We start from the raw sequence: 19,006 nt of genomic DNA, 5'->3' as shown, positions 1-19,006 counted from the left end.
TACTATTCACCATTTTTTCATTAATATTATATATGCTAAAAATGTACACCCACTAAACTGTCATATTATGTTATGCTGTTATTCTGCTTATTATATTGGGACATATGCAGAATACTTTTCCATATTAATACTATTACATACTATACACGTTTTATTTTTTATATAGAGAGAGTAATAAAAGTATGTAAATTATGTTGCCATTTTCTACATAAAAATAAACACATTATTATTTGCTATATATACTTATAAACACAATAATACATAATATAGTGCATTCCACTTTTATGTGTAAATCTCTTTTATTATTAATTTGATAAAGTAAATATACATATATGTATATATTTTGTTTTGTTTTGCTTCGCAAAGTCATAGTACAATATTAAGAGTAAGCATCTTTTTTTTATCTTTATATGCATTTTTGCTATATAAAAAAAGTGAAATAAAAAAGTGAAATAAAAAAGTGAAATAAAAGTGAAATAAAAATGAAAAAAAAATGAAAAAAAAATGTAAAATATTTAGTGCTAATTTACGAATATTATATTATGCGCCTTGTCTATATTCATTTTTTTTTTTTGTGCTTATGAGCATTTTATTATTACATATGTAAGTATATATATTTTGTATTAGTTAGAATAAATACTATTTATATATTTCATTTTATACATTTACTTTTTGCAAGCATAGTAATTAAATTTTTTATTTTTCATTCTATTTTTCATTCTATTTTTCATTCTATTTGCTTATGTATTATTGCCATATTCGGCAGCCTTTCAAAATATAGAGAGGAGTTTGCACTTATACACTCCCAGTATAGTTTATCTACATATTATTGCTTAATATTTTTTTTGTATTCCCTAAACTGCACGCAAAATCGTTACAGCATTAGTCTATATAACTTATACATTTTTTATTTTTAAATTGAAAACATTTGCGTCCCTTGTGAAACAAAATCGTGAAAATATTTTTAGAACCCCATTTTGAACTTTTAATTTGCTTCCTTTAGCAATATGCTTACACATTTGTAGTTACTCCCTCTATGTATATAAAACAGTTACATATTTATTTGCATAAGTACATATGGCATTCACAATCTTATAACTATTTGTTAGTATAAACACTCATCAAGCATAGCTTAGTCTTATGTTTGATATATACGTAGAAGTCACTAAGAATGCAACTACTTCCTTTTTTTTATCTTGATAGTTTTGAAGAAACTATAAAATTGATAAGTAAAGAGATATAAGTTTCTTTTTGAAATATTATACCTTTTAACAAAGTTATAATCCTTTTTAATGTTTATAAAATAAATAGGAAGATGGATTGGAAGTTTAAAAGCGAGTCCTCCATTTTTGAGCTTTCAAAATATGTTGAGACCAACGATTTAGATAGCATACTGAATTATGAATGTTTATTACAAGAAATAAAATCTGAAAATTATCAATTAATTAATTATATAGTTAAAGAAGAAAATTTAAAAAAAATAATAAGTTATGTAATCGAAGAATATGATGATAAAAGTAATTATGATAGATATTATAAATTTCCATATAAATGCCATCAAATTATTAGTTCAGAAAATAAATTAATTACAGATTCTATTGTATATAATAACAGTTTAATGAAATATTTTTGGACTTTTATTTTGAATAAGAATCAATTAAATGAAGTTTTGGCAGGATATTTTAGTCGATGCGCAATAGCAATATATAATAAAAATTCTAAAGAAGTTGTAAATTTTTTAAAAAAAAAAAAAGAATTATATTTAAAAGGTTTTTTATATCATTTCTACTCAAGAAATATAACAGAATTATTTAAAGTCTTATTATTTGTTAAAATACCTTATCTAACTATATTTGAAAATAAAAATATTATATATCTAATTTTAAGTAATTTAAATGGAAATTTTTCTGATAATCAATATATAGTTTCAGATAGAGAAGATAATATAGCATGTCTTATAAGAGATTTATTTGTTAGAAAAACAGAAATATATTATTTTAATTATTTTATAATTGATTTGTCTTCGCAAATATCTTTTTTATATTTAATAAAATGTGTTTTTTCTGAATGTCCATACACTGTCTCAGCAGCTATAACAATCATTTCAGATCTACTCCATTACACTATTCTTGCAAAATCATATAATCATATTGATTTCTATGAATGTTTAGATATATATAATAAAGAAGAAGAAGCAAAAAAAAAAGATGAACTAAAAGAATATGAAATTTTACAAAAAAAAAAAGAAACAAAAAAAATTAAAAAAAAAAGAAAATCAATTAAATTTTTAGATGAAAGCATATTTACTTCTAAAACTCATCTTGCATCAACACAAGGTTATCAAAATGAGGAAGATAATTTATTTTTACAAAATTCTAACATAGATCCAACCTGTGATCTTTCAAATAATGTGACTGTACAAAATGAAGATGAAGAAAGTGAAGAAAAATATGAAAGAGTTAAACGTGAAATTGAAAAAATAGAAATAGAACAACGAGACGATATAAATAAAGATACACAATTAAATCATGTTAGTAAAAAAATTAAAGAAGAAAAAAATATACAATCTCAAACTGTCTCTAATGATGATATAACTAATAATCCAAACTTAGATAATTACAATGAAAATATAAATCAAAATATGATAGGAAATAATTTTGAAAATTCTAATAATTTATTACCTACCGAACAAATAAATCCAGATATGTTAGTTGAAAATAATTCCAATTTTAATGACAGTATAGATGATAATAATCAAATTGTAAATTATAATGATCTAAAAAATGAAAGATGTAATAGTGATGGTTTTTCATTTGGTTCTGATTTTTCATCAGATTATTCTACAAATGAAGATACCATAGAACATTTAAAAAAAATAAAATTCGAAGATGTACTAAATAAAATGAAAAATATTGCTACACTTAAAAAGGTTTCACAATCTGGATATAAATTAAATCAAGAAGGCGAAGTTCTATCATGGAACTCGATATGCCAATCTGGTCATGTTTCCCCACTAAGCCAACAAAACGTGCAAAATTTACAAACTATGCCGAACATCCAAAATGAATTTCTTTGCACCGACGCAAATAATAATGCACCCAACTTATACAATGAAATGGCTAACGAGACAAACCGAAAAGAATTCTCAACCATAGAAACAGGACATGAATTCATTCAAAACAATCAAGATGGTAATATTTTACAAAATAATGTTAAAACGACATTTAATATGTTTCAAAAAGAAGAACGAGAACCAACCGTAAGTCTAGAAAAATGGATCGAGTATTTAGAAAGTACAGCATTTGTTGATATATGTTTTTTAGGATATATTAAAGATATTATGAATATATATATACAAAATATAAAAAAAAATAAAGATAAAAATATATTAGGATTTACAACTTTAGAAATTATACAATTAATAAAAACATTAATAAAAACTAAATCTAAAAATATATTAACAGAAATAATTGATGAAGGTTTTTTTGATATATCTATAGATATATTCTTTAAATTTAAATGGAATAATTTATTACATATATCTGTTTGTGATCTTTTACAAACTATCATATTTAAAGAAAATGAATATTCATATGTTTTATATTATATATTAGCTTTAACTACATTTCTACCCAAATGTTTACGTTATTTTGATGTTGTAAGAAGATGTAGAAATTTAAAAAAAAAAAAAAAAAAAAAAAAATTAGAAGCCTTAATAGATTGTGGTTATAAAGCACATCTATTACATATATGTCAAATACTAAGCAATAAATCTTTAGAAATTAAATGGCTATCAAATTTTTTAGTTACTGTTTCAGGATGGAATGATATAATCATTGAAGAGTTAAATCATTACTCTTTATATTTTAATGACTCAAACTATATCAATGATAAAAAAATAGACGATACAGATCAAACACAATTATTACAAAATAATATTCAAAATATTTCACAACCTAATGATTTTACAAACATACAACATTCAGAAAATAATAATTTACTACCCCATACACAAAATATACAAATCGAAAAAGATCCTGAACATCCAGAAATATTAGACAATTCCAATCTACAAAATAATAATGAACATACTGAAAACTCTAGTGACATCAACTTTAGTAACTACTCTAATGTTATAGATATTTTATTTGATGAAAACAAAAATATATATCCTAAATATGAAGACGAATTTAATAATAATAAAAATTCATTCGGCTTTGAAAATTATAATCAACTTACTCCTACTGACAATGATCAAAATGGAAACCCAACCTTTGTCGACAATCAAAATGCCAATCTAAACTTTGTAGACAATCAAAACGCCAATCTAAACTTTGTAGATAATCAAAATAATTATTTATATGAAGACAATGCAAATGGCCAAAGTGGCTAGTCTCCCACCTCGTTAATCATTTTTAGATAATTTTTATTTGTCTATTATGAGTAAACTTAAGCAATTCCCAACTTATACCACTTTTGTAAGCAAACAGACTTACACAACACTAATTCAAAGTAAAAAAAATTGATACATTCATATTATTGCACTTTATTGTAGTCCCCTTTTTAATTTCTATAACATTGGAATGGTCGCAAATTGTGGCTTTCCCCACACCTTTTTTGTATTCATCATTTTCGTTTTTTATATCATGTACTTTACAAACAATTTTTAAAATAAACATTTAAAAAGAAACTCATAAAAAATGTATTTTTATGTACAATCCAAAATAAGAATAGAAAACATGCTTTGATGTAAAACAGTGTGCACATCTTCTAACTTAAGCAAGCATAAAACATCTTGCCTAAATAATACATGTCGTTATGAGGGAATAAAAAAACTAACCACTTTGTATTTCGTTCGACTCTGAAATGTCATAAATTATTATTTCATCTTTTTGATTAAATATTGCACTTTCTCTTTTTTCCTATAAATTTATTAAAACATATTTATTGATATAGTTAATATATGATTATTTTGTTTTTCCATTTTTTCACTCTTTAGCACTTCTTCATTTATTACCTGCTTAAACTCGTTGAAAAATATGCTAAATTTTGTTCTGTTTTCCTTTAAAATATCCCTTATCATATTCTTTTCAGCCTAAAGAGAAAACAGAAAATGTAAATTATTCCATATATAAGTAATTCGAAAATAAAAAATGGGTTCTATTTATTTTAGCATCTCTATACACATCTATAATGTAAATACATTACCTCGGTACGCAACTCATGAGATGGTGTAAAATGCGATGAAACGATGTAAGAGAAAAGACTATTCTCCGTTTTAATCAACAATAAGAATGAACTATTAAATGCCATAATATTTATTTTGTTTGTTCTTGTAATTATAAATTTATTAAAATTATTATATTTTAATATTCCTTTTTTAGGTTTAATACTGTAATTATGTATCTCATCTAAATTTGTTTTATCACGTAATTGATTGTAACTAACTATATAAGCATCAAAATATGAGTCACTATTATTTTTATAAAATATATTTAAATTTGTTTCTGAATATAAATTATTATCTATATATATATTTATACATTTTTTTGATATATTAATATAATTAAATATCTCTAAAAATAAATAATTTTTTTCAACTGTTACAAACTCTTTTATTTTTTTACTTCTCACAGACTTTACATTTAAAATCTTATCATCATATTCATATTCACATCCCTCTTCATCTTTTAAACTCAAGCCACTTCCATTCTGATCAATTCCATTCTCTTCCTTAATCTCCACCTTTTTAATCATGACAAAAAAGTTACAATGAAAAGGAATGTCTGCTAACAACTCCAAACTTATGACTAAAAAATTTTCTTTATCCTCAATTACATTTATATAAATAAAATCATTTAATAAATTTTCATTCATATTAAATAAAATATTATTTAAAACTTCATTTCCATAACTGTCTTTACAATTTTCTTCTATCTTGTCAGAATTTTTCAAATTTTTTAAATTTAAAAAAAATATTTTATAATTCGATTTTTCCAATAAAATATTTCTATGCATAATATTTTTTTCTTGTTTCTTTTTTTCTAGCTCATTTATTGTATGATAATATTTTTCCATTTCTCCTATTTTTTCTTTATTTATAAATATTTTCATGCTAGTTTTAATTTTACAAATACTTTGAATAAATATCTTCCCATCCGAATAAACAACTTCTTTACTATTTTTCATGTCCACATTCTTGTCACCCTTCTTATCCATCTCCACTTCTTCTATTTCTACCTCTGATGAATCCGACCTACTTAGTTTGTCTAAATAGATTGTGTGGTTGTCTGTTTTCGAACTTACATCTACTGTGCTAGAACCATCTGATTCGACTTGCTCTAAATTCTCATCAACCCATGCAACTCCAGATTCATTATCTTTTTCAACGAATCCCAAACCTTCTACATCACTACCACCATCTAATAAACAGTTTTCCATGTCACTTGAAATATAATTTAATTGTTTACTACACCCATTTTTTATCTTGCCTAAATTATTTTCGTCTTCCTTTTCATTTTTTAATATTTTCCCTACTTCATAAAAACCCTCATTTTTCGAATTATTAAAAAATAACTCATACTCATATATTATATATTGTCTATTTTTATTTTGTATAGGAATTGGACATAATAATATTAACAACTTTTGCATTGATGATGCATATTTACAAAAGTAAGTAGAAAAAATAGTAAAGTGCTTCCTCTTTTTTATCTTATAATTTTCATTACTTAATAATTTAAAGTACTTATATTTTGTATTTAATAACACTTTCTCTTTCCTTCCCTTGTCATGTTCAATACCCCTATTTCTAGAGTGTTCGTCAGTACCCCCTTGATTTTCCCTACCTGATTCGAGCATACATTTTACAGCTATTTTCGATGAAAATGGATTAAATAAATTTATATTAAAATTGTACAAGCAAAATGAATTATGTATCACTATTCTTTCTTTTATTCTTTTTTTTTCTATATATTCACCCTTTAAAAAGTAAATAAAATCTCCATATAATTTGCTTCTTACTATAACATAGCACTCTTGTGAAGTCCCAATTGTTGGCTTATATTTAATTAAAATATGACTTCCAACTGTTTCATTATCATAGCTCAACATGCTATAATTTGTTTTATTACTTAGATATATCCCCTTTATATCGGGACTCATCATTTTTTCTTTTTTCACATCAACAATTTTGTTTTCAATATCGTTTATTTTTTCATAATCGATGGTACTAGAAAGACTGTCTAAACTATTCGTTCCCATTTTATTATTGTAAATCTCAAACTCGTTATCTATTACAGACTTTTCAACATTGTCTACTTCATCTATTTCTCCACTTCTTTCCTCAATATATTCGCCAACCTGATAATAATAATTCGAATTTGTTTGATCCTCTTTTAATTTGTTTACATATCTTTTACTTTTATTAGAAAATTCGAAACTCAAATGTATTAAACATGATTTTGATAGTAAAGAAGTGAAGTTACTAATATTTAGCTGATTACGCAATCTAGCTAATAATATTAATATATAATAATTTACACCTTCATTTTTATTATATATAAAAAAAAAACCAATATTATGACTTGTATATTTTATATCTATATTTATATATTTTTCACAATATTTTATTAATTCATCAAATATTTTTTTTTCATTTTTTTCTAAATTTAATTTTTTTGTTATACTTTTTTGTAAACAATCCCCTTCATTTTGAAGGAAATAAAAATTTGATAATTCACTTGAAATGTCTGAAAATTTTATACTCCCATTTTGTTTTGACTCATCTTTTCCCATACATTCAGTTCTGTTCTTTTGGCTATCTTTTGAACTGTTTTCGTTTTCCCTATCTAACCTAAAATTTATCAAATCTTTTGCATCTTCATCATTTTCATGTTTTATAATATTGTCAAAATAATTTGGTATTCTAGGAGCATATTTGATTGTGTGTATATATGCATCTTTTGCAGGTATTTCAATTTTCTTTTTTTCTATATATTCATTCATATATGAAAGTAAAAAATATTCTTCTTTTTTATTTCCATTATTTTTTAATACAATTTCTTTATTTAATATATCGCCTACATTACTTTCGAGCATTAAAACATTAATTGGCTTGTTCAAATCTACAGTAATCTTTAACTTATACCAAAAAAAAGAATCTATCAAAGAAAAATTTTTAGATGTAATATTAGAATCACTTCTAATAATGCCTCTAGAATCTTTCATACTATTCTCATCTAATAATCGAAAACATTTAAATATAATACATCCAATAAATTCCCCTATATGTATACTCCTAACAAAAAAAGTATATACCTTCTTTTGCTTTGGAAGCATTTCTATTTTATGTTCACCAAATATAATTGATAAATCTGAATAAATTTTATATTCACAATGAAAATCTAATTCATTATAAATTTCAATACTTACTGCTTTTTTCATTTTATTTAATATTTTTAAATTAATTGTATCTTTAGGATATGGTTTCATAATATTTGCTTCTACTTTAATTTTTATTACATCTTTTTCATTTTTTACATTAGTCAAAATTATAAAACATGAACATACCACTTCTACAATTGAGTAACATCGTATTTCAAAATTAAATAATTCTACATCTTTATCTATTTCAATATATTCATCATAATTAAATATTTTGTAATTTATTTTTTGGCCATTCTTGTCTAATATTTCACTACTAGAACATTTATATATTAAGTTGTCATTAGTGTAATTATATATAGATACCCTTTTTTTTGACAATAAATATGCATTCTGATTAAATATTACACTCAATATATCATTATTTTCTTTTTTATTAATATTTGCAATTATTTTATACAACTTATTAAATGAATTATATCCATTATTTTCATTTGTTTTAGATATTTTAAATTTATCATATTCTAGTGATTGCATAGAATTGTTTGTATCTTCATTGTCTGCCATCAAAATAATGTTATATTCATATACCCCTGTATTTTCTTCATTAATATTAAACTCATATGTATAGTTATTTTTTTCTTTTACTTCATCATAAAATTTGTCTAAACATAAATTATTTCCATTCATTTTATTTAGACAATCAATATAATTACATTTTTGGAATGGCACTAGTTTTTCCTTTATCCCAGTTTTATCAACCTTATCATATACTATATAAAATTTATCGCTCATCTTATTTATATAGTTTAAATAATTTTCTAGGTAGGTTAAAAAAATGCTATTACCCATTTTGTTTAAGTTGCATAAAATATATTGTATACATTTTAAAAACCTTTTATTTATTGGAGTTAATTTTATTTGATATGAAAATTTTGATAGTTGTGAATTTATTTTTATAATCTCGTCTTCTTTTATATTATTAATATAAAATAAACAATTTAATTTACAACTTGACATTACACATTTTGTATTTATATCTTTAGCACAAAAAAGTAAAAAACATAAATAATACCCTTCTATAAATGGACAAAAATGTAATGTTATCGTTTTTTTCTCATTTTCTTTACTAACAAATGGTTTCATATTTTCTATATAAAAACAGCTAAAATAATCTTTATCACTATTTAAATTTTTTTTTAAATTAAAATTAACTAAAGAACAAGCATCACATTGGTTGTATAATTTTTCATCACTTATGTTTCTTTCAATATTATTACTATTTATATAATTAATATTTTCTTTATTCTTATTATTTAATATGTCTAAATAAAAATTACCCTTTTTCATTTCTTCTTTTTTTAAATTTTTAACATATATATGATACATATTCATATTTATGTCTACCTTTTTTTCAATATCATTTATTATATTTATTTCTACACTTTTATTTTCATATATTTTACCTCTCATATTAAAACATTTTATTTCACTATTTTTTAACATTATATTTATTTTTGATGAGCTTGACCCATTAGTACTTTTAATATTTGTCTTCCCTTCTCCAAACTTTATATTGTTATTCAATTTACTCCATTCTTTTCCTTCCACCAATAAGTTACTATCACTTCTTATCACTTCCGTCTTTATTTCGTTCTTATTTGTTTCAACCAGTTTAATACAAATGAATTTTTCCTCATCATTATCTCCTGGAAAGAAACTGCTAAAAAGGAAAAAGGAAAAGAAAAAAATGTGACAAAGAATGTGGAAATATATGTGTGTGCAAATGTTGGCATGTTGGCTAGTTTTTTTTTTTTAGCTAGCCAAAACTCACTAAATTATAAAAAAAAAAAAAAAATTTTACCTTTCTTTACGTAATACTAATATGGTATAATTTTCATTGTGATTAAAATTATTTTCAATGTTATTATCTTCTTCAACATTTTGAATTACATCATCTGATGAAGAATGTTGAAAATTATCAGTAGAACAAGAAGATATAGAAGAATTGTCTCCATAATTTGATGAACTTTTTTGGTAGGAAATATTACTATCCATATTTTCAGTGTTTATTAAGCTGTCTTTTTTGTGAATATCATTTGTTTTTTTAGTAAGAGATGGAAATTTTATGTTAATATTATAATCATATTTGAATGGTGCTTTGTCATAGTTTGGGTCTATTTTTAATTTAATTTCTTCTGATTTATGAGAATCAATTTCTATAAACTCTTTGTCAATTTCATATTTACTACATCCTATTAAAAAAACTGTATATTTACATTTATTATTATTTAAATTATATATTAATATTATTCTTTCACTTTGATCTGTGCTTTTATCATTGCTATTTATAGAATTTCTTTTCCCTTCATTGCCTTTGTGAAAATCAATATATTTTTTACTTTTTTTAGTATTTTTTTTTTTTACAATTTCTTCTTTTATTAACATTCGATCACTTTTGTAAGATGGTATATCATCTACAGCTAAATAGTATTTAGGTAAATAATTTGGTAATATAAAATATAAGCAATTTAAGAATAAAAATATGTGAATATAATTAAAATCGATAAGCACCTGTCTAGTTATTAAATTAGCTAACTTTATTTCATTTAAAATTACTAACAATATATCAATATTATGCATATAATCCTTTTTATTTTTACATTCTACTTTTATTTTATTTTTAAAAAATAAAAAGTATGGTATGTGTGAAATTATTGTATATATTATAATAACTAAATTTTTTAAACTATATATATTTGTTATTTTCAGTTTATTTTCGCTAGTAATATATTTTTTTTTCTTTTCTTCTCTATAAAAGTTAGATCTATCTAAAATTGTATAGAAGTTTTCATTATTCATATATTCAGAAGGATTATTATCGTTTTTGTGCATATCATTTAGTTGATTGTCATTACAATTTTGGTTGTCAATTAGATCATTTTCTTTATTCTTAAATATGTATTGTTCATTTTTTACATTATTATAATATACATTATTGTAATGGAAATATAGCCATTCAAAAAGTATATGCTCAACATTTTTATAATGTTTAGAGATGCTTGTTTGGTTTGTTCTAGCTTTTTTATTTTGACACTTTTCTAATGTCACTTTATTTTCTTTTCCTTTCTCATCTTCTCCTTCATCGGGATGTAATTTCACATTGTTTATTTTATTAACTAAATCTTTTAAATCAATTAAATTATTTTCATAAAAATTGAAATAATTTAAATCTAGGTCTTTTTTTTTGGTACTCATTTTTTTTATTGTAGTTGGTTGTTTGGTTGTCTTTATAACTCCATTTTGAATATTATTATTTTTTTTGTTAATTTTTTTCCCTTTTTTTTCTTCATTAATTTGAGCAAAATTTATTTTTTTCTTTCTATTATTAATATCATGACCCCCATATATTTTTTCTCTCCTTGTTTTATTTCTAATATTTTCTAACATACTTGTATGTTTATTTAGTTCATTGTCTTCTTTATTTAAAACAAGTAAAAAATTTATTTTTTGAATTTTTATATTTTCATAAACCTTGTTTTCTATATTGCATAATTTAATTCCCCTCAATTTATATAACGACTCTATATTAACACAACTAAATATTTCTTTATTTAATAATTCGAAAAATATTGTAATCCATGAATAGCTAAACAATTTTAAATGCGTTTTTAATATCCGATCAAAATATAATATTTTATCATCACTATTATTAATAAAATTATTTATATCTTTTATTTTAAAACTGTCTCTTTTAGGTTTTTCACTTTTTATGTAAAAATTGTCAGGTATCTTATCCAGTATATGACAACAGTATAAATCTATGGGAAGTAGGTTTTCATAAATTATGTGGTTTACTAAAAGTTTCTCCTGCAAAAAATGTAAAAATTTCAAATGAAAATCAATATATATATACAAACATGTGTGTGTATAAAATGAAATGTTAAATATGGATTGTAAAAAAATAATTAAACAAAATTAAGAGTCATATTTTTATTTGTAGACATGCATATATATAACAATGTTTAAATTGTTAAGCATACCTCTTTTAAGCCTTTTAAAATTTGCTTTATATTTGCAAGAATATTTTCGTGGATAAATATATTTTTTTCAAAGTCATGCATCGAAATATTTTGATATATTTTAATTTCATGCAATAAATTATATATATTTCTGTTTGGGTATATATGAAAAAAACTTATTAACAAGTTAATAAAAAATAAAAATAAATCATTAGTATTTTCTAAATATGTAGGAGCACAACTTTTATTTAATAAAGTGTTTTGAAGAAATACAAAAACATAATCTTTTGGTACTTCATTTATTTCAATGAATTCATTTTCTTTATTATAATATACATTTCTTATATTATTAATTTTTAAATTTTTATATATACACTTTTTTTTAAATATATTACAATTTTCTACACACAAATTTTTACAATAAAAAGAGAGTATCTCATTATTATTTTCACTACTATTAGAAAAATGATAATTATCATTTGTTTTATTTTTATCTATTTCTTTTATTTTATTATTATTAAAATCAGTTTCACAACTTATCCTATTATTTTCAATTGTATTATCATTCATAATAGTATTAGAGTTAAACTTTTTATCTGTCCAAACTACCTCATCTATTATTTCAGACAAATTTGATCTCGAATTTTCTTTAGATATATACCCATCAAAATTGGAATTATTTTCCTGACTTGTTAATGCATCTAAATGCTCATATTCAACTTTTTCTAAAAAATAATCAATGTTTTCATCAATATTTATAAACACTGGTATTTTATAAATATCATGATCTAATACACTAATTATAATTTCTGATTTTAATTTAAAATTTTTAATTGATTTACATTTTAATTCTACATTAATTTGTTCTCTTTTTTTGTCTATTTCATTCCCTTGTATAAAATCTAATGATAGAAAAAAAAAATCTGTATATAAATTTTCAAACTTGTAATTTATTCTTACATAACTATATCCATAGTTATATATTTTAAAAGGGAAAGTAAATGTCTCATTTAGTTTATTATATATTATATTTATATATGTAACATCAAAATATAATCTAGGCGTTTCAACTACTGATAAAATATATATACAATATTTTTTTTCGTCTAAAATTTTATCTCCTTTTGCAGGGTTTACAACATTTGTTTTCACTTCTAATATATCTACAAATTTTCCTATATTTTTACAATTTTTTAATTTTATTTCAACCTCAATTTCATCATTATCTTTTATTATTCCATTAGTTTTACTCAGTTCGAGGTCGTACATTTCTTCAGTTTTTTCATTCGATTTATTGCTGACATTTTCTTGGATTCCCATTTTTGTTGTATTTGTATGAACATCTTTTCTTTGGATTGCTCTAGGAAATACTTTATATATTTCTGTCTCGCCATTCTTTTTAATATTTTTCTCTCTTTCTACTTCTACAAAATTATGAACTGATGTTGCCAGTAAACTGTCTTTCCGTTTTTTATCGCATATTGATATTTCCCATTGAATAGGGTGACTATAATTATTTTTTAATTTTATTTTTTGGATATCTTCTTTTTTATAATAGGTTATGTAAGCCCGTTCAGAGTTGTAAGGTAAAATATTTTGAAAAAAAAGTGTATTTGGTGATATATTTAATTGGCTATTTTGAATATTTATATTTATAATTTCATTTGATAATTCATGTAAATATTTATTTTCAAATAATATTTTGTTAAATTTTATTTCGTTTTTTATTATATTATTATAATAACATTGTATATTTAAGGAAACAAAACACTTTGGTGATATTTTTATTTTGTACATATTTTTTTCATCTCTTTTTACATCCTTATTTTCTACAAATATAATTTTAAACTTATTTTTACTAAAATTATGTAAAAAATTATATAAATTTATTAATTTATTAAAATAATATTTTACATATTCATTGGTTATAATATCTTCATATTCTGTCTTAAATATTTTTTTTAAAATAAGAAAATCATCTTTCATATCTCTCACATTTTTATATTCTTTATTATTATATATTATTCTATTTTCTGCTTTTTTATTTAATTCAATATTTAAAAAATCAAATTCACTTAAATTTAAAATCACATTTTCTTCACACCCTCCCCTATTTACAATATTAAATTCATATCTTTTTAATTCTCTAGTTTCTTGATCAATTTCAATGTCATTCAGAAATAATAAGCTGCTTGAGCATACCTAAAATATGTATAATTTTAATCATTAACATATTTAAAATGTCACATTAATTTAACATTAGTTATTATATAACTTATTTCATAAGCGATGTATTTAAAGCGAGCTAATTATTTACCTTTGTAACAATAATAGGAATAATAATATTATCAGACCCACGAATAGACAATATTATTTTGTCTTTTATTTGTTTATTTTCTTTTAATTTTACTGAAACTACAATTTTAACTTTTTCATTCTTATTAATATAATTATATTTATAATAAATATTAACACAATCTGGTTTTGAAACACAATTAAAGACAACTGGGGCATCACCTTCAAAAAAATAAGCAATAATTGATATGTTTAGTAAAAAAATATTATTCTTTATATTATTTAATCTTATAAATAAAGCTAAAATTATTTTTTATGCATTTATTTAATTATTCTCAAAAAAATGCTAAAGTATCTGCACAAAACTATACAAGCATACGCCGTTTTAGCAGTACTAGCTTTTATTTCTTTTTTACCTGCATTGGTCAGGTAAAAATATTTGAAATATTTTTTGTTTAAAATTATATTCTCAAACTTTATTTCATTTACACTTGATTTACAAGAATATTTATTCATATCAAATATGCATTTTATCCTGTGGAAATAAGACACCAAAAAGAGAAAAAAATTCGAATTAATAAAGATTATTTTGTATGAGCATTTATGAAAATAATTATTTGTATATGCATTCATTGCTACCTTTTGTAAAGCCTATTATCGTCTAAATACAAATTAATAAAATTATCCACATTCTCAACATTTTGTGTTCCTATAAATTTTATTGCCACTGTCTTATATTCATTAGGGTTTATCTGCTCACAAAAAAAAAAATTTTATTTTGAAAAAGTAAAATGGCTAGATTTTAATCAGCTAGCTAAAAAATAATATGCACACACACATTTTTTTTTATTTTGCTTCCTTACAACAAGTTTGTTTTGTGTTTCAAAAATGTTTTTGGAAAATTCAAGTGTAATAGGGATAGGAATATTAAACGGATTATATAAGATTAAATTATTTTCACAAAACATAGATATGTTTGAATTTTTAAAATAAAAATATAATTTATTTATTTTAATGACTATATTTAAAAGTATTATATTTCCCTTAACAACTATCATATCTTCATAATTATCATTAATTTTTAATGTTATATTTTCTGTGTAATATTTATGATCGAACAAGCAAGTATTCTTAATATTTGAAAATTCATTTGTCTTATATAATAAACTATTTTTTGTTTTATCATTTTCGTTAATAAAAGAATTATTTATTTCTTTTTGATTTAAAGTATGATCTGTTAAAAGCTGCAAATTAATTCTTTCACCATCACAAGTAGTTCTATATTTTATTTCGTTAGTGTCTATTGTTTTGTTTCCATTCTCTATTTCTGTTTTTTTCATAGGGAGTTTTAAAAATAAGTTTGTTTTTATCATTTCTTTTGAATTTGTTCTTGTAAATAATAAATTTTTATCTAAAGTTAAATTAGGACTATGTATGAAATTAATTTTTATATTACAATCATCATTTTTATTATGTACATTAAACATTTTTGTATATACTTGATTATAAAAAACATAATTAAAATAAATTGTTTTATCAAAAATAAGATTTTTAATTTTATTTTCTTCTAATACCTCACTATATTCCAGTTGTATATCCTCTTTTTTGTCAGTATCTTTTTTAATATTAAATATTTTTGTTTCTTTTTTCTTTTTCATATCAATATATTTTTTCCTTTTTTCTTCATATATAGATTTGTGTATAAACATGTTAATATTTTTTATTATTTTTTTATCACTTATATATATAAATTTATCATTTATTATATTATTAATTTTTTCATTTTCATCATTTTCAAGTGCTGCCTTTTTTATTTCATCTCTCTCTTTTGTTCCTTCTCTTTTGTTGTACATATATTTTAATATATCATTATATTTTTTTTTATTTTCCTTTAAAAAAGACATAAATTTTTCATTATATTTATATTTGTCTAATTTGCCATCTAGCGAATATAAATTTTTGTCAACTCTTTCTAAATCCAACCTTTTTAAAATTTGTTCATAAATTATATCTTCATTTGAACTTTTGTCTATCCCTATCGTATTTCCATCATTTTCAATCATTTTTTCTTTTTTTATAATTATTGGTTTTCCTATTGATGTTGTTTTTTTTATTTGTGCTTTTATAAAAAACACAAAAAAATATAATTTATTACAAAAAAATAGATATAAATAATCATCTATATTTTTAATTATATTACATTTTAAATTAATAGCAACAACATCTTTAGACAATGGATTTATAACACCTTCTTTTTTATTTAGATATATATGAGGTACTTTCGAAAAATTATAATTTATTTTTAGAAATTTATTTAAATTATTTAATTCTAAAATTAATGTTTTTTCTTCATTTTGTCTCACCATATCATAATTTAAAAAATATATATTTGAAGTGATTGATGGAAATGTTAGACAAAAAAATACATAAAATTTTAAATCCTCTTCACAATTGTCATTGCACACTTTGTTGTCAATTTTTTCACCTTTTCCCAATTTGGTTGCTTCGACTATTTTTTTCTTATTATTATTTCCCTTGTATTTTTCTTCTACCTTTTCATCACATTTATTTGCTGTTATTGATATTTCTGCCATCACTGGGTAGTTTAGCAAATATGAATAATTTTTATCGATTTTATTTAAAATATCCATACAACATTCTATTTCAATATCTAAAACAACATCAGTACAACTTTGTTTATCTATAAAATAAATATCATTTTTTTTGTCTAACTTTATTTTTATTTTATCTTCTAATTTTAAACTATTTCTTACATCTAAAATATTTTCACTTTTTTTCTTTTCATCATTGTTAATATCAAGTTCGGGAAATTTATCCAAATCTAAAAATGGGAAGTAAAACATAAAGGGGCATTTTTCAGCTTTTTTTTTTCAAAATTTTTCAGCTTTTTTTTTTCAAAATTTTTCAGCTTTTTTTTTTTCAAAATTTTTCAGCTTTTTTTTTTTCAAAATTTTCAGCTTTTTTCGTTACCTCTCAAGAGAGTCCGGACATCGACACCTCTGTCAACAGCATGGGAAGCAAAGGCCTTGACATCATAAAACATTTTGACTTGTGTTTTTTTTAATTTACAAATAACTGGATATTGATTTTCATTTTTTATTTGTGCATTAATTTTTTTCGAATTTCCAAAATAAATGTAATTCAAATTTATTTGATTTGTTTTCATATGTTCATAAATAAATGATACTTGACTATTTATAAAAAATGCAATAATAGTTAAATTTTTAGGAGTTTGAGAAAAGTAACTATATTCTTGTGTAATTATTTTATAAGTTTGTTGAATTTTTTCTTCATGTCTATTTTTTATTTTAATATTAATTATGGTACTCGCATTCGGGTTTAGACAAATTGTATTCTTATCAAAATAAATGAAAAAATTATCTTCTCCATTATTTTTACTATCACAATTTGAAAGGGTATTACAATTTTTATTCTCCTCATTTTTTATATTTTTGTTTTTGCTTGGGTCGCTTGAAAATTGAATTTCGTCGTCACCTTTAGGGACTTCATTATTTATGCTGTCTAGACATATAGATAAAGAGCCTTTTTTATTTCCAACATTTTTTACTTCTACTTTTATATCATAAATTAGATTTGTTTTACATAATCCCAGATTAAATATATTATTAAATTTAAATACAGGAACTTTTTTTTTTATATATATAGGAATATACAATGTTGTATACTCACTTTGTATTTTTACATTTATAGTACCCTCAATATTATTTATTATATCTAAAACATTTCTTATCTTTTCATATTTATATTTATTTATATTTATATCAAAAAATGAAAATTCGACTAGTATTTTTTCATAAGTACCTGGAATAAGTTTTTTTTTTTTTACTCCTTTTATTTTTAAATATTTTGATTCCGATTCAAATATTTTTATGTTTTGAATTTTTGTGCATATATTTTTTATTTTTATAACTTTTTTTTCTATCACTTTTTTTTTTTTTTCAACAAACTCTTCGAAGCTTTCTATGCTATCGTAATAAAATTCTATACTTTTGGGTTCTACATCTATAAGGTCATATTTGTTTTTCTCTGCATCTAACCCCATACTTTCATTTACAATTACCCCGTATTATTTATCCTACTCTTATTTTTCAAATGCTCATTCGTCAAAATAGTATTACATCTAAACTGAATGTGCATGCATATATACATTCCAAAATACATATAAAAAAAAAACGGAATCTATATTTTAGATAAAAATACAAATATATACAGGGAACCTTATATTTACATTTTTTTAATCACAAAAATATTTTTTTTACTGT

The 19,006-nt window shown here is 21.9% G+C and overlaps 2 protein-coding genes across 2 annotated transcripts; one reads left to right on the top strand and one right to left on the bottom strand.

Annotated features, from left to right (window-relative positions):
* Positions 1-1,315: 1,315 nt before the first annotated feature.
* PVVCY_0701990 (conserved Plasmodium protein, unknown function) lies at positions 1,316-4,393 on the top strand (the record flags this gene model as incomplete). Its single annotated transcript, XM_008627851.1, has 1 exon — positions 1,316-4,393. One exon carries the CDS (start codon positions 1,316-1,318, stop codon positions 4,391-4,393), a length of 3,078 nt encoding a protein of 1,025 aa, XP_008626073.1.
* Positions 4,394-4,502: 109 nt separating this feature from the next.
* PVVCY_0701980 (conserved Plasmodium protein, unknown function) lies at positions 4,503-18,786 on the bottom strand (the record flags this gene model as incomplete). The annotated part of the gene is made up of 11 exons (XM_037634191.1): positions 4,503-4,651; positions 4,841-4,922; positions 5,018-5,095; positions 5,209-10,105; positions 10,250-12,255; positions 12,429-14,609; positions 14,725-14,924; positions 15,119-15,237; positions 15,342-15,454; positions 15,566-17,544; positions 17,694-18,786. The coding sequence occupies 11 exons, from the start codon at positions 18,784-18,786 to the stop codon at positions 4,503-4,505; spliced, it is 12,897 nt and encodes a 4,298-aa protein (XP_037490332.1).
* Between the last annotated feature and the right edge of the window lie 220 nt (positions 18,787-19,006).

The sequence above is a fragment of the Plasmodium vinckei genome (genome assembly GCF_900681995.1).
Source record: "Plasmodium vinckei vinckei genome assembly, chromosome: PVVCY_07".
NCBI lineage: Eukaryota > Apicomplexa > Aconoidasida > Haemosporida > Plasmodiidae > Plasmodium > Plasmodium vinckei.
Note: the sequence above shows the minus strand (reverse complement) of the source record. Positions and strands in the feature narration are given on the sequence as shown.